We start from the raw sequence: 16298 nt of genomic DNA, 5'->3' as shown, positions 1-16298 counted from the left end.
TATGTAGTTGGGTTGTTGGTTTTTTTTATTATTATTATTTCTTATTTTACTTATAACTATAGCAAGGACCAGTAAAGTGCATCAGTCCCTTGTTGCTTGAAGGCAGGCATCCAAAAACAAAGTGTGAAAAAAAAATCTGCGTTTTTATTCATCTTTTGTTATCGAGTCCATCCTGGTTGCCTGACTTTGAACATGCAGATTTTCAGGAACCCAACAGATGTCTCAAGCCCATTGGAACTGAATGAAATTCAGACATTAACTCCTCTGAACATCTATGAAAAATCCAGACTTGACAGTTGAATGGGTAACTGTTCTACCCTTTTCTGTCACCTGACATCTGCATCTGACACAAAGTACAAGCCATTCCTCAGGACGACCTTCTCCAATGAAGCAGATTTCCAATGAAGCATCATGATGTGGTTGCTCAGAGTCAAAGGACTGTACAGGATAGCATCCTGAGACCTCTAGTTCAACCTTCTGCTCAAGACAGCGTGTGGTCAGACCACATTGCTCAAAGCCAGCTCAGAAAGGACATATCGCCACTTCTCTGGGCAACCTGTAACCTGTTCCACTGCCTAACCATCGTCATGGTGTAAAAGCTTTTCCTTATATCCAATCCAAACGTTTCAATTTTTGACAGTTGTCTCATCTTCCCAACATGCATTACTGTGCAGAGCCCGGCTCCATCTTCTTGATAACCTCCTTGTAGGTATTGGAAGGCTACTACAAGGTCAGCTTTAAGCCTTCTCTTCTGTAGGCTTCTCTCTTCTCTTCTTACACCTGATGTACTCAATTTAACAAATCAATGCAAATATTTTTCATGGAAGATGGGACAAAGTGTTCTTAGATTTTATCTATCACCATAAGGACCAGAAAGGGTCTGTGCTCTGCAGCATTTCTCAAGAGCTTTGCCCAGTTCTATCTGAATGACTAAAATGTTGAATTGCTCCTCGAGGAACCTTCTGAACAGGCTGTATTAACCAGACTTTAACCAGATTAGCTCCCTTCTGCATTTACTTGTCCATTCTCTCCTTCAAATATCAACGAGCACTCTCAGGAGAAAATTTAAAGGCTAGCAGCATGCTGTGATTATGAACAGTGATTGGCTTGCTGCCAGGAGGAACTTCCTTTTGATATAATCAAGATAGTCAACGTGACTTTAGTCTTCTGCTTATCAGAGAATGCTTTTTATTGTGAAGACTCTTTTTTTTCAGAAAGCTCATAATAATATTCTTACATACTTGTGATCACTAGTAGAGACAGCACCTTGCTATAAGTTTATTTTAGCATCCACAAAAAAACACCCCATCATCTGTTTTTACAAGACAGGCGGTATCAACACCACCACCTACTGTTGCTCAGTAGTTTCCATTTCTGCCTTTGAAGTGTTAAGTACAGCATTTCAGTATGAAATTGCAAAGGTTTTCCCCCACTTCCTCAAGGCCTATAACTCAAAAGGGGTCACAGAGTGGTACAGACCTATTCAGCCTATAGCTCTACTGTAATGGTTGTGGGTTTAAATCTGATAAAAAAAAAAAAAAAAAAAAAAAAGCTACACTTCCAAGCAATGTGCAAAACTTAAGCAGCTGCTAACAGGCCCACTCACTACCTGAGGACCAGTACTCATGCTGGTAAATATTTCTGTTTGTACATTTAAAAGGATTGGACCCTCTGCGTGGACAGCCATTTTATCCTTGTTTCAAGGCTTCCAGTGGACTGAAGTCTGGTGTTCCCTCTCCAAAATACAATCACAAAACTAGCCCGTTTGTGAAGGGAGCTGCCTTGGTGGGCCATGTATTAAGTAGGCCCACGACACTGACTTCATTTGCTTAAATAGTATGTGCGTCAATGAAAGTAATTACTAAATAAAGAAACCTCCCAGCAATTTTCCTCCGAGTCAACATTTACAGGCTGTGGTTTAGCACTGCCCTCCCTGTAGTGAAGCTGTAAGGCACGGCAGAAGTTATGAAACTCCTGGTACTGAGAGGGTGGAGATTGAGAGGGTAAGGATAGCCCAAAGGAAGTTCCCGTTTCTGGCTTGATACACATTTTTTTTTTTAGCTATGACACCTTTTCCTCCAAGGTTATCCCAGGAATCTGTTCAACTGGTGTTATTGTTGGATTCCAGGGACAAGGGGAGGATGTAAAAGGATTAGGGAAAATGCCTGAGGTCCCAAGAGCACTGAGAAATTTGGATAACTTATGAGATTCACAGGCTTTTCTGCTTTGCAGGATAAATAAATTGTTTAAGCCATAAACCCTAGAGAAAAGAAAGAGGGAAGTAGTTTTTTTTCACTTTTTTTTTTTTTTTTTTTTTTTTTTTTAAAGGATGCTCTTACCTTCTCCATCGAAAATAGGCTGGGTTTCCATGGTAGGCGTTGGCTTCGACCCGTCATCTGAATTGAGAGTTAAAAAGAATCGAAAAGAAACTACCATTATTGAGGTAAATACTATCTACTCTCCAGTACTGTTGAATGATTGGGATTTGTACATGGCCCGGCCAAGTCCAGAAGAAAGAGAAGACAGACAGAACAGAAACAAATTTCAAGGTTTACACTATCAGCAGCAACATTTTATATAGCAAGCATGCACTGACTAGCCTTAGACTCGAAAGGAGCCTCTCCCCCTCCCCTCTCCCTCCACAAATGACCAGCACAAATCACCTGGTAGTCTCCACTTGCTGCACTGATCAGGCAATCACCTTTTGGTTTAGGTGGCTACATCCCACACAGGTCATTCCTTGGGACAGAAGAGGTCTGGTGATTGCTGCCCTGCTGGGTCTTTATCATTATTTTTATTCAAAAGAAAAACTACTCTGCTGAAACTTACCTGTGCAGAACCTGGCACCAGCTTTCACTGCAGAGCTGTTAGAAAGGGATGGTCAATAGCAAATCTTTGTTCTTACAATATCTGCATCAAGGTGTTCTCTAATTGCAATGCTGTGGCTATGCCTTCTAATGGAAATATGGTGGAAAAATAATTTTTCTTAGATTAGCTTTTTCATGCGCAAGAGTACTGCATGTCTTCTGACCACAAGTCCTTCATAGTTGAATTCTTCAACCAAAACAGATTCTGTGGGAAATACAATTCTCAAAATGTAGAGGTAGACCACAGGGAAAAGCATTCAGCCTACACTCCGGCTCATTATGCCTCTGTATCACATCTACAGACCCAGCTGGGATTCAGGTTGGGTCTAGCTTCCTCAGAGCTCAGAGGGATCTAGGTTTCAAGCTCCAGCCTGGACCATCATTACACAGCACTGGAACAATGGCAGAGCATTAAGCGAGGCAAAACATTATTTTCTCTCTCTCTTTTTTTTTTTTTTTTTCCTCTTTCCTTTTTTTTTTTTTTTTTCCCCCCCCTTTTCATTCTTCCGTAATATAGTGGCTTTAAAAAACACAGTTTCTAACAATTATTTCTGCATGTATTATGGGCAAAGATGACACTATGCATCTTTGGAAAGCGGGCAATAACCTACAATGGAGAACTGCCAGGCACAGTGAAAATCAGTTGGAAAGGAGCCTATGCCAGAAAAAACAGGGTGCCACCATCTCTAAAACTGTATCAGATGCACATGGCAGAATGCATTTGGACGAATGGTAAAGGGAACAGCCCCTTGCAGAAGCTGAAGTGACTGCCCCCAGCCTTCCCTTTGTTTGTTCTGATTACACCAAAGAATGAAAAAGACCGCTGGAAGGGGATGGATAGGCAGAGATGGGAAACAGGCATTTAGACTATTTTCCCATTGAAACCTGCATTTGCAGTCATATGAAGTGAGCAGAAGACTGAACACCTCTTCCTCACAGCATGAGTTCTATGCATTTCCACATAAAGCCATCTAAGTCACAGAATGCTAAAATGTGCTGCTAATTCTACTTCAACCTTAGAGATCCACTGAAGAAATGAGCATGAGAACCTTTAAGTTATTTCCCCTCTTGTTCAATGTATTTGGTTTTATGCTTAGTTGTAAGCACAGCAAAAAAATATTTGGAAGAAAAAAAATACTTACCATTTCTCAGTCAACTCTTGTTTTATGTTTTCCTGTTCTTGGGTACTATCAGTAACATAGATAAGCAGTATTTTTTACTCAGAGTTAGAGTATGTGATCTCTTGGAAAAATTCCCTGAATTTTAATCAATTTACAGAAAAGAAGATTTCACCCTTTAAAGGAATCTTTGGATAAAAATAAATAGTTGATCTTCACTTTTTTGGGAGTTTAAATAACCTGCTCTGCTTCTACAAGATCCCAGATGGCACAAATTTTTTAAATATTTTATTATTATTATTTAGGACAACATTTCACACTGTAATGAAAAGCGAACAATATGTAATCACAGAATACTTTGGCTTGAAAGGGGCCTTAAAGATCACCCAGCTCCAATCCCCTGCCATGGGCATGGACACCTCCCACCAGACCAGGTTGTCCAAAGCCCCATCCAGCCTGGCCTTGAACACCTCCAGGGATGGGGCATGTTAACCTTTGTCCTATTGAATGACAGGCTTTACAGCTCGAGAAACCAAGTCCAAAACCAAAAGATACTCAGAGCAACTGCAAAGGTAAATAATTCAAAAGTTACATAAGAACAGACCCTGCATAAAAAAATTATTAGTAGTATAATAACTTTATTCCTATTGTTCTCATGAATGCTTCTACAGCAAGTAATTGCAGAATTGCTTTTCAGATATAAAAGAGCAAAACAGGAGCCAACAATGGAGAAAAAATAAAAATGGATGTGAGCCACAGCACTTTTATCCAAACCCTTATGTGAACTTTAGCAGAACTCAGGACAATTCAGGTTCAGGGGATTTCTTTAAGGCTCATCTCTGTCTACTTCTGTGTGTGTATAATGGGCAAATACACATAGAATAGGAATTTTGTACTTTTTTTTTTTGTATAAAGTTAGCCATTAAACTATTGAAAGGTATTAAACAGTGACAGAACAAATGCAGCAAACAGACAAAAGTACCAAACTAGCCTTTGAACTATGCTTTTATGATCATCTCACTAGGCTTTAAGAACTACACAATCGTTTTCTGACTTAGATACTAGAGCCAAATTGTCACTAAATCCATTATTGTAGCAGCACCCAGTATAGTGTTGAGGGTTTTGCAAATAGAGGGAAGAATAATCACTCCCCTGTAGCTCAAGCAAGCACAGTTCTTTCATCACACATATAACAAAAAATGCAATAGACAAGAACCCTGTAATTACATCCACCATATTTCAAAAATCAAAAGCCAGGGATATTTCTGATTTTTTTTTCCAAAGATCATGAAATAGTCACATAAAACACAAAAATTACACTTTATTAGAAACATCCTGCTAACTTCCCAGCTGCCAGCTTCTTACTCTGAGACTAGCAAGTCTGTTTCTTAAACTGGAGAACTCTCAGTAGGGCTCAGTCCTTCAAATTGCTTTGTCACAAAAATTTTAGCTGCCATTCCCTTTCAGCAGAAGAGCAACTTTTATTCTTGTCTACTCTCATTGGATTTTTCTTCTCTCTCAATACACCAGTCATAACACTGGACATTGGTTCCACTGACCTGTTTACTCCTGGTAAACAAGTTCTGTTTTGCATACCTATAAATTCTGAACAAACATTTTGCATTCCTTAAGGAAGCATTTTAGCAAATAACAACAACAAAAAGCTATTTCAGAGCCCTACAATCCCTTGTGATATCATGCAAGATGAACAGGATATGGTTACTTTGGAGACAGAAGTCAGAAAGTGTGTTCATCGACTATAACCTATTACTTTCTTCAGAAAACTCTCAAATTCCACACTTTAAAGAAAGAGATGTGGAACTGCAATAGTTGCTGATGCAGAGCATGTCAAAACCAGAGGGAACAATGAGGTCAACTAAATGCTTCCTAATCCCTCTAGATGGTAACGCTTCCAGATGAGGAACATGGTACTGAAGAACCAAAGAATTTTCCTTGGCCATAGAATATTCTCAGAGCTTTGATAAGAAGTGCATTAGCATGGTTTTCTACCATGTTTTACAACCCAGCACGAATATCCACTTCCTTTTTCCAAGACAACCACTGGATACAGACAGCATCATTCAACAGAACGGCTCTTACGGGATGAGGCTTGAAAGCCATATAGAACTTTTCCTGTAGACCTCCATTTTCCTGGGTTAGATCTACAAAAGTGGAGCTGAAAGTTCTTATGACCCAAATGGTATCAAACCAAAAACTGTTTTGTTGTTGTTTTGTTTTGTTTTTTAACCTTATCTCTGGCAAGAGCAAAATAGGCAGGTCCAACGACACTCCTTAAGCCATTTCCACAGTAAGATACCATAGCTATAAGCCAGAAGCCCACTTGCACTACTACTGTAAGGAGCTCATAAGCTTAAGAATTGCTTTCTGTGTTAGCCTGACAGTAGCTCACAACAGTGACAACTGCCTGTGCGTCCAGATCTATTGCTTGTGGCAAGCAGGAGCTCTTTAAGGTCTCACTAAGATGAGGATTCTTCTCTCCTTTACCCCTGTTCTTGAAGAACTCCTAGCAAGCATCCACATCTGGATGACTTGCAGTGTACACTAGGGTTGAGGAGATTCAGTTCACGTAAAAGATGACTATTAAAGTGATCTTTGTACGCTGCACTACAGTCACTGAGGCCATGAGCAACTGATGTCAGGGGAAAATTGAACTTCCTGATACAGAAAAGGCATAAAGTACTAGACAAAAGTATGAAGTAACTGCCTGCTGCTCTGGTTCACTGTTCTTGCCAGAAGTATCAACAACTGGAAGTTGAAGAAAAGGGAAAAGATTATTAATGATCTCCTATATCACATCCCTTACCCAGGAACATACACCCTACGCAAAAGTATTCTGTATACCTGCATCGTCATGTTAAAAGATTAACATCTACACTCTTTCTAAGCAACCTCAGCCTTCAGTATACCATCGTTGTGTTCCCACTGGCATCCATGAAGTACTCTGTAGACATTTCTACAATTTAAAGAGTGCTAGAGTGTTTATAGGATCAACTATATAGGCCTTGTACCAAATCTAGTCTTTGTAAGTATACAGCTTGACCATCAAGGGTATTAAGAGTATGACAACTCTAAGCGTGTAGCTCTGCCCTGGGAAGGGACGGCCTTTGTCCAGTCTCAAGTGACTCCTTCACAAACCATTACCCATTTTGATGGGCCGTTACAGGGCATAGGTGAGGGTAAATAGGCAACTTAGAGCACAGATAGCCAGGACGGTGAATTAATTCTTATCTTGCCCTGTCCCTAAGCTGCAAAGCCCACATTTTGTGAGTCTGTTGAACCAACAGGAAGGGAAAAAAGCCCTCCCAGGTCTGAGCACTCCTGAGAAAATTAAGTCACATGTACAACTTTGTGCAGTTTTACTTAACCAGAGTTAGATGAAAAACAAAAAAAACAAACAAAAAAACAACAACAACAACAAAAAAAAAACTGCCAGTTCAACTCCAGTTCCCTACATCTAGGCAGTTCCTGACTCTCAAAGATGCACTTTTACAACTTCATCATTTCCATATTACCATATTATACCATTTCCATATTTCCATATTACCCCTGGGCTTGGGGGCATTGGTTTAAGTAGTGAAAAAAGACAACAAAAACTGTGTTTGCACTACATGGGGGTCTTGTACAAAAATACACATCCCTTCAAGTACTGTAGGTGTGGAACAAATTGTTGCCTTAATCAGTCCTTCCCTACATCAAATGAAGCAGTTACAGCAAGTTGTAATTAACCCAATAGCCAATGCAACTTTCATGCACAAACATATTGCCAATATAAAAGCAGAAAGTTAGCACTTATGCCAAAAAATGTGAAATTCTTATGATCCAGCCAGATCAAGATAATTTCTTGCCAAGCAGCTGAAATGCAAATGCACCAGTGCAAAGAGTTTTCCCTGCCAGGTTTTCACACCCCTTTCCATTTCTATGCATGGAGATCCTACAGCTGTTAAGGAAAAAAAAAAAAAAACTTTCAAAACCAAATTAGCAAAAGTGAGAATTCACTCTTCATTGTCTTCATTTTAAGAGGGGAACTACAATGTGCTCCCTTCAGATATAATCCATAAACACTTAAGACACAGACCAAAATACAGGAAAGTTTTGATTAAAAAGGTGAAAACATGCCCAAGTTTTGAAAGGGTAAGAGCTTAAGGAGCTCCAACTATACAGACTGACTTCCATGGCAGTCATTTTTCCCTTCCTACATCAACTACTCTGTGTGCTGTACCAACGCAGGCAGTGATTACTGCAGCAGCGCACTGTAGGCATCATCCAGATAGCACGAGCAGCCTCCAGTGCGCCTTCTGGAAGGCATTAGTTCCCCCCACATCCCCAGCTCCCTCCTCACATCTCCCTTGCAGGTGCGTCAACATGAAAAAAGCCCCTCGAGCCCCGAGGACTTTGTGGTCCAGCGCAGTCAGTGCGTTTGTATGGCAGCACCATTCTTCGCCCTTCGAGAAAGCCTGTCCCACGCACAGACAGCTGGAAGTCCCTCTGACCTCCGTGACACAACTCAAAGCCTCCTCTGTTTGGCTTTTTGATTCCTGATTGACACATTCACTGCCAGGCGGAGATAAATGCTGCTGGGAGGACAATGTTGATCCGCTCCGACTATTCTTGTGAAGGACTTTTTCAGAATAATAAACAAAAAAACATCGGTGCGGTTAAGTGCCTGAATAGAGCTGGAGATAGACAGAGAGGGGCTGGAGGGCTTTACAGAGGCTGGCAAGTCGATTGAAGAGTTAATTGTCCGGGTGTACAATGAGTTTATTCTGCCTGCAAACAAAGAGCTCTCTCTTCCTGCTCCTGGTCCTTCAAAAGCAAACGTGTCAAAAGGGCCCGGAGCGGCACTCTGTATTAATAGCAATGCTCTGGTATCTGGGATGCAGGGGCTTTAACATTTTTGAATCCCAGGATTCAGATAGTATCTCTGTAAAATCCAGCATCCTCATTTGCTGCCTGACTTCTCAAACTGCTTCTACAGCAATTAGCCAAATTAAACGTGCCCTCTAACTCCTCCTAATTCTTTATAGCTTTCAGCAATTGGCTCCCTTGGAAAAATAAAGGCACAGCAAGATATTACCCTTCAGACACAATGCTGTAGACACCTTCCCCAAAGTGAGATCCAGTTTTATATTATTCCAATTATGTTTCATTTAACAGGAGTTGGCTTAAACAAAGCAAGTGTCCCTAGATGTCTCATACTCGGGAGGACACAGAATCCCAGTCCACATCTGGATCTGCATTTCAGAGCTGGCCCTATAATAGGTCAAACCAACACAATGTCCAAACACACCCCCTGCCTCTGGGAAAGTTCAGATCCAGATTCAGATTTGAACTCTGCAGGTTGAACCAAGCCCTATGGTAATTACCACTTAAATACCTGACTCATAAGTTATGCAAACCTTGCTGGGGAGGAAAAAAAAAATAAAATCTTCCTAATACTGCTGCATGGGGAGCAATGCAGCTGAAAAATAAGCTATTATACTTCTTTTTGATGACAGAACTCTTAGGGATTTTGGTGCCAATGCAGAGAAAGACAGATGTTATTCTAGGAACAAGTGGCATTCTTAAGTGCTCAGATAAGGTGAGCTGGTTGTGAACTTTCTGGTGCTGTTAAGTTTGCTTCATTACTTCTGAAAATTTGCTGTTTTCACCAATTTCAAAAATGTAGCATTCCAAATCATATCTATCCTCAGGTATATGGGCATGCTACCAAGCAAAAGACAAAGCAAGAACCTGAAAATAATTAAAGCCAGTATTTAGAGCACTGAACTAATTCAGAGAGCAAGGTGTGGGTCTCCCTTTCCCAAGCAAAGATCCCAACTACAGTGCTATCAACTCATCTGGTAGAAAGGCAGGATGTCTCAAGTTTATGTGATGCATTTTAATCTAACTCGTGAGCAATAAATGGAGATTTCAAAACCTTGAAGCCAGAAAAACAACATTTCCTTTTTTTTTTTTTTTTTTCCCAACAAATTTTTGTTCAAACTGAACAGTAAACCCCAGTCTTATCCAATTTTGTAGGCTTGGAGTTTCAGACAAGCAGCATCTCTTCAGCAGCCTGAATACAGAACTAATTCAGAAACAGGAACTTGCACCCACATTCTGCCATTTTGAACTTAACTAAAATTTTCAGTTCACTTTTGAGCCAAAAATCCAACACTGAGGTCTCTTCTATCAAAGTATACCCATAAGAGATGGACTGAGAAGCAAACAATCAGATTTCAGTTTGGTTCGTAGTGATGAATTTCTAAAACCAAATATAAAGCAGCCTCGGGGGGAAGACCTCTCATTGCACATGGGTTTACCGTATGCAGTTTTACAATTTTTTAGACTCCACAGCCAGATTCCTATCAAAAATGCAAAATGGAAGCAATGGGAAAATAAATCTCAAAAGGCAGATTTGAACCTTACCTGCCAAAAAGGAGAAGCAGGTAATAAATACGGGTCAAGGCAGTTTGGGACCATCTCCAGCTCAGACTTGCACAAAAAATTGTTTTCTTCAGTGAGGAATTACTCAAGCTGTGAAGACATTGTCGCCTGTCCCCCCTGCCATCTTCAGAGACTCGTTATTCCCACCCTCCCAGACCCACGCAGCAGTTCCATTTGTGAAGCTTGATAGAAATCACAAGGCATGGTATGACTTGGAAATACACCCTGTTGTCATTAGCTCTGACTTACAGAATCAAAGTAACTCCTCCAGCAGCATCCCTGCCCCGAGGATAATAACTACCCCAGCGATGTTTTTAATCGTCTTAAGACAAAACCTTCAATTCAATCCCATAGTGGCTCAAATCGACAGAAAAACCTTAAAAGAACCTGGTTTTCATTCAATCAAAGGCTCTTGAGGGAGCTGCTAGGATGTGAGTTGTGTGTGCATCCATTTGTTAGCCTACTATTCCCACTCTACTAGGTTTGACTGTTTCGCCCTTTGAGCGGAGTCCCTCCCTTTCCCCATACACAAAATGCCATAACTCTTTGGAAGAAGGCAATATTTCCCCATTACTGCTGTATCTTCTCTATTCTGTTGCTGTTCTTGCTTCCAGCAAATAATTTAAAAAGTAATTTCTTAGTGACTGTATAAACTCTGTATTATTTCTACCTTGAAAAATGAGCATATTGCCAATCCCACAGTGCCAAAATTAATTTTCCTTTGTATTTTTCATGTGCCTGATGAAATCAACTAGACAGCAGCAGAGAAAACATTAAAAATCACTTTGGCCTACAGTCCATTGGCCCCAGCATACAGTTTGCCTAGAAACACCATATGTAAATGCTGGTCCCAACCTCTACACACTGAACTTTTATTTCTCAGCAGATAATTTCAGAATGTAAAACTTGCAGCATACAAACTGCAAGCCCCCTGCAAGAACTTCAGGGAGAGAGATGATTGAAAGCAAGAACTATAGAAGTTGTAAATTTAGTTAACAGTTTTAACAGTGAATAAAGGAGAACTGGGCCCTGCATCTGTGTAACAGAAGTTGTATCCAAGTGCTTGTCATTATGACCAAATTATTTGGAAAATCTCATGCCAATCTGCAGAAGGGATAGTAGGCCATCTTGTCCCAAAACGGAGCACTGTCCATAGTATCAAGGTGAGAAAAGGAAATTAAGTCAGAAGAAGCAATATGGTACATGCTTGGTGCTGGCAGTCCTGGCACAAAACTTCTCCAGGAAGGTGGAGAGGACACAGAGGCAGAACACAGGGAAACAGAACAGCAGGATTATAAGGGCTGGGTAAATCACAGTCACACTTCAGCAAGAGTTGGAGCATGTGCTCACTGTTAGCAACGTGCTTTTCTTCCCAGAGTAGCAACACCTCCGTAGTGTCAGCATTACTTACACCGTGGAGTGATGAGACCAAGGAATCCACAGTAGCCAGCCTTCTCTGAATATACACACACCAACAAGAAAGCTAAAAATAGACTGAAGGGTGGGAAGAGGAAGAGGACAGATGTACCTTTTTTTTTTTTTTATAGCTTCCCATTTGGTAGGAACATATGTTTTTATCTCACCCACTAAGCACCAGTAGTATGATAGATACTGCAGGATTTTAAACCGTGGTATCTCAAGTTTGAACCATCTTCTGTTTGGCTCCTTCTGCCTTGAAAAAACATTTGAAATAAAATGGAGCTAAAAAAATCTGCACAAATATGTATTTTAAGACACCGTGTCTCATAATAAGACTTCAGCACTTGATGTTCCCCCAGACTTATGCAGAAGTCCGCAGAAGGCTCTGTAGCACTGTTAGCAGCTGCCTGATCACACTTAGACAAAAGCAACAGCCACCATATGACTGTTTTGTTTAGTCTCTGGTTCAATTCTACCCACAATATATCAGATGTCTACTTCGAGGACCCTCAGCTTTGATGTGAAGGAGCTTTTGCTACTCCCCCTCTCCCCCCTTGACTACCTCTCACAGAAGGCTGCTCAGAGCCCACAGCCAACTCTCACCTTGCTGCTTCCAGACTCTGCAAGAGAGCGGATACCTGCAGCTGTGGAAGAGGGAGCACACGCCTGAAAGGCAGGCAAGGATATTGTGATTTTAATCTTAAATTGCTTCACTGAGAGAAGAAAATAATGATTGTTGAGCAAGTTTCTTATGAGCAGTGATCATATTCCTAGCTTTGGGAATGTTGTGGTAGCTACCTGAAATATATGGTGGCCTGGGGCAAGGGGCACGAAGGGTGTGATTAGGATCTCAGTCTTTCTTCCCTCTCTCCCCAAGATCAGACAGACTCCCTTTCACTCCTCTCCTTCCAGCGCTGGTCTCTTCAAGGCAAAGGCTCTATAAACTGCCCTACATCTTCAAGGAATACAACCTACAAGTGGGGGGTGGTGACGGCAGCAAATTTCCCAGATCAATGGCCATTTGAAATTCAGACATATGGCTGAAGCCCTACAGCTGCATGTGTTAATTACCACACGTGTCCCCTGTAAAGCAGTCTGTTAAACACAAAAAGAAAACAGAAGAGAAAAAAAGCCGTTCCAGGGGATTAAGTAAATAGTCTAAATTTTTGACCCTGCTCCCCCAGACACATGCCTGTGTATTAGAACACAAGCTCCCTTCCTTTCTCCCGACACCTGCACGCCGAGGAAGCACAAGACCCCTTGCATCTCTAGCCATGTGCACTGAACCTATCTCAAAGTGTACTTTCACCCTTCCAGCCCCCCCTCCTGCCTCTTCTCTCGCCAGCCCCTCTCCCTTTCTCCTTTAGAGGACTAATTCCTGGCTGACAACCAGACCGGCCTTGGGCTTACAATACGCCTTTTCATTTCCTTGCAGGCAAAGAGAATGGATACCTCACCGCTACATGTACATTGCATGCGTGCAAACTAGGGAAAGAGAGGAAAATATTTTTTTTCCATTGTTTCTTTTTTGCAGGTTGTTTTTTTGTCTTTCCTCTCAGACCATTAAGAGCAGAATTCAGAACTCTGAGTGAGAACTCTGCTTTCTAACAATATCATCCCAGGTAGTTCACTCCAAGATCTGTGTTTAGTCTAAAGCAGTTTTTATATTTGATTATGAAACTGAAGGAATAGTTTTTCTGTATAAGGGAAGGGATAAAGAAAAATTGAAGGAGGCAAATGAGTAAGTAGAGTAACTGAGTTGTGCTGGAAGGGCCTCCAAAGAACCTAACGTGCTTGAGATGTGATCCATATTCAGTATGTACTGAATATGGATCACAAACATGAAACTGTTCAGCTACAAGTGACACCTCATTCTCAAACTTAAAATATTTGTATTTTATGAGGAGGAAGATCATTCTGTGTTGTTACAGACTGCCAGACATCTACAGATTGACTGCTCAAGATAAGTTTGACTGAACTTAAAAGCCATCATCAACTAAAGGTGTTTTTGCGAGCAGCTGAACAGTCAAGTTGAAACCTGCCACGTCCTTACACTTAAGGATGGCCTTGCTGCAGCATCTGAAGGTCCTGTCAGAACCTGAGCTTCAAGCTGAGCACAGTAACATGTAGTAAAAGGCATGGATGCAGCCCAGAGAAATGCAGTCCCTGAGGAAGGCTTCTCCCATCCCTTCCTGTTATCAAAGTATTTTGTAACACATTTTCCTTGATGTCAATATAAAACAAAAAATAAAACAGATGAGTACATATGAAGGGAAACCATTATTGAAGCTGTGCTTTAGTTCCCATAGGTGCCATCTCAGGAAGATTGTGGTTGCCCATCCAGCCTCCCCGTACCTTACTTATGAGCACACACACTGCATGCATTCAAGCTTTCCCATCACAGTTTTGTAGCTTATCTCCTGTAGAGAGAGATGTTGATACAACTCATTGGGTAAAGGGCCTGAAAGGAGCGTAATTCCAGCCACTCAACTAGAACCACCACCCCCAAAATTTAAAATAAATTTCCCATTACATTACTCTGGTTTGAGGAAAAACAACAGTTAGATGTCTAGATTCTTTTGCAGGATACAAATACTCAAACAAAATAGGATCACGTTAGGTTGGTAAAAAAAATATTTTAGGTTAATTTATCTGAAAACACATCAATTCCTCCAATTTATCCTCAGGTTTGTTTTTAAGTAAAAAAGAGCTACAGAAGACAGGAAGTCTAGGATTATTAATTTCAAAGTTGTAACAATGCTGTTTGAAAGGATCTAGAGAAATACATACTGTAATAGGATAGCATCTTGGCATGCTGATCCACATACTTGAATAGCTTAGGAAGATTTTATTTTTTTTTTTAACAACTCTTTAAAAAAGAAAAGGTGTTGAGGCCACAGAGCTATGAAGTGCTTCAACAAAAAGCAGCCCACAGTCCCTAGAACTATTTCTTTTCTCTGCAAGCTGTAATTGGTCAGACACCAGAAATCTATGTATAGCACATAAACAGTTAATAATACTTTAACAGATGTTGCTTAATCAATTGTTAGCCTGCTTATTAGATCTACTCACCAGGCTGCTCAATACCATGACTTAATCATTTAAAAACCTTTACAGCTGTCCTTAAGACATTACAGACATAAATAGTCTGTAGATTGCTATAACAACACTTGTAAACTACAATTTTATTAAGTCATATTATATAGACTAACCTACAGATTAGAACTAGTTCTTTATAGATGAAAGCAGAATTCTTGCATTATATCAAACAAAATATACTTTAAAACAAAATTTGCCTTCTGCTTAAACTTGCCAATGAAACTTTCTCCAGCCTCAAATTTGATACATATGTTCTGAGGCCCACAGAAAACGTCTTGATGAAAAGCTAAACAATTTCAGACAAGTCAGTGATGTGGGGGATCCAAAAGGATTGTTTTTAATTCTACTGTTTACGTAACAATTTTGAGGTTGAATATTTCTTCTCGTCTTTAATATTTCAAAAACTCTGTTTGATTAGCAAGACAAATCTAGGTGCTTCCTAGAACATTGCTCTGTCCTCGAAAAGTGGTCCAGTATCCGTAGTATTGAGAAACTACATGCCTCTGCTCTTAGAGAAACTGATCAGGATTCTCAGGTAAGAGCTGGGTTCTCTATCTTACAAAGCTAGTACTATTAGCACCACTGGCAAACTACAGTCTGCTATATCTGTGAAATTCACTTGCTTTCTACAATTACATTTGATTGGCATTTAACAGCAAATTTGCATACCGCGTATGATATAGGAACAGCGATAAGAACTAGACTGAATTCTTAACATCTGCAAACAGACAAGCCTACAGATTAGTTATATTTACAGATTCTTTTTTATTATTTTTTTAAATGGAAAAGCAAACTTTAATTCCCACCCTAAGTTTGCTTGGAAGTACAAATATGTGCTAATCAGAAATTTATGTACTGCAAACTTCATCTACAGAATATTTTATTCGCAGCTCACTGAGGCCTTTGCAGGACCTATGCAGCTTTATTGTTGCCCTAACTTCTCCCAGCTCCTCTTCAGCCACCTGAGTTCTCACACCAATTTCACAGCAAGCCACTGTCACATGGTGGGGCAAATAAAGCTTTTGCACGTGAAGAGCTTGGAGCATTCACATAGCACCACCACAGCAAGTCTGATGCTGTCAGGAGCAGATGATTTACCCGTGCATAGCACAGCCTGACTCTCCACATAGCTACACTACACACAGACAATTTGTGTATGTCTGTCTATATTTTACCAAGAAAAGACCTGACAGAAAGTGTCAGTTCTTGCGTAGGAATACTACAGGCGACAAACAGTTCAGCAAGCAATCTTTGCCTGAAAATTCTCTCTCATCCAGACTTACAAATTGGGATATTATTTATCTCAAAATAAGTAACACACAGGATCCAGAATTGTGTGAGTAGCACT

The 16298-nt window shown here is 40.5% G+C and overlaps 1 protein-coding gene across 1 annotated transcript in view; it reads right to left on the bottom strand.

Moving 5' to 3' along the window:
- SMOC1 (SPARC related modular calcium binding 1) overlaps positions 1-16298 on the bottom strand; it is a gene marked incomplete at its 5' end in the record, with an annotated part of 120768 nt that overhangs the window by 41707 nt on the left and 62763 nt on the right. Inside the window, one exon of the mRNA XM_084287277.1 lies at positions 2340-2396. Coding sequence (XP_084143403.1) covers positions 2340-2396 — 57 coding nt within the window. The remainder of the gene's footprint in view (positions 1-2339; positions 2397-16298) is intronic.

The sequence above is a fragment of the Netta rufina genome (genome assembly GCF_964035555.1).
Source record: "Netta rufina genome assembly, chromosome: 5".
Classification (NCBI taxonomy): domain Eukaryota; kingdom Metazoa; phylum Chordata; class Aves; order Anseriformes; family Anatidae; genus Netta; species Netta rufina.
The sequence above is the reverse complement of the archived record's forward strand: the minus strand, read 5'-3'. Positions and strand labels throughout refer to the sequence as shown.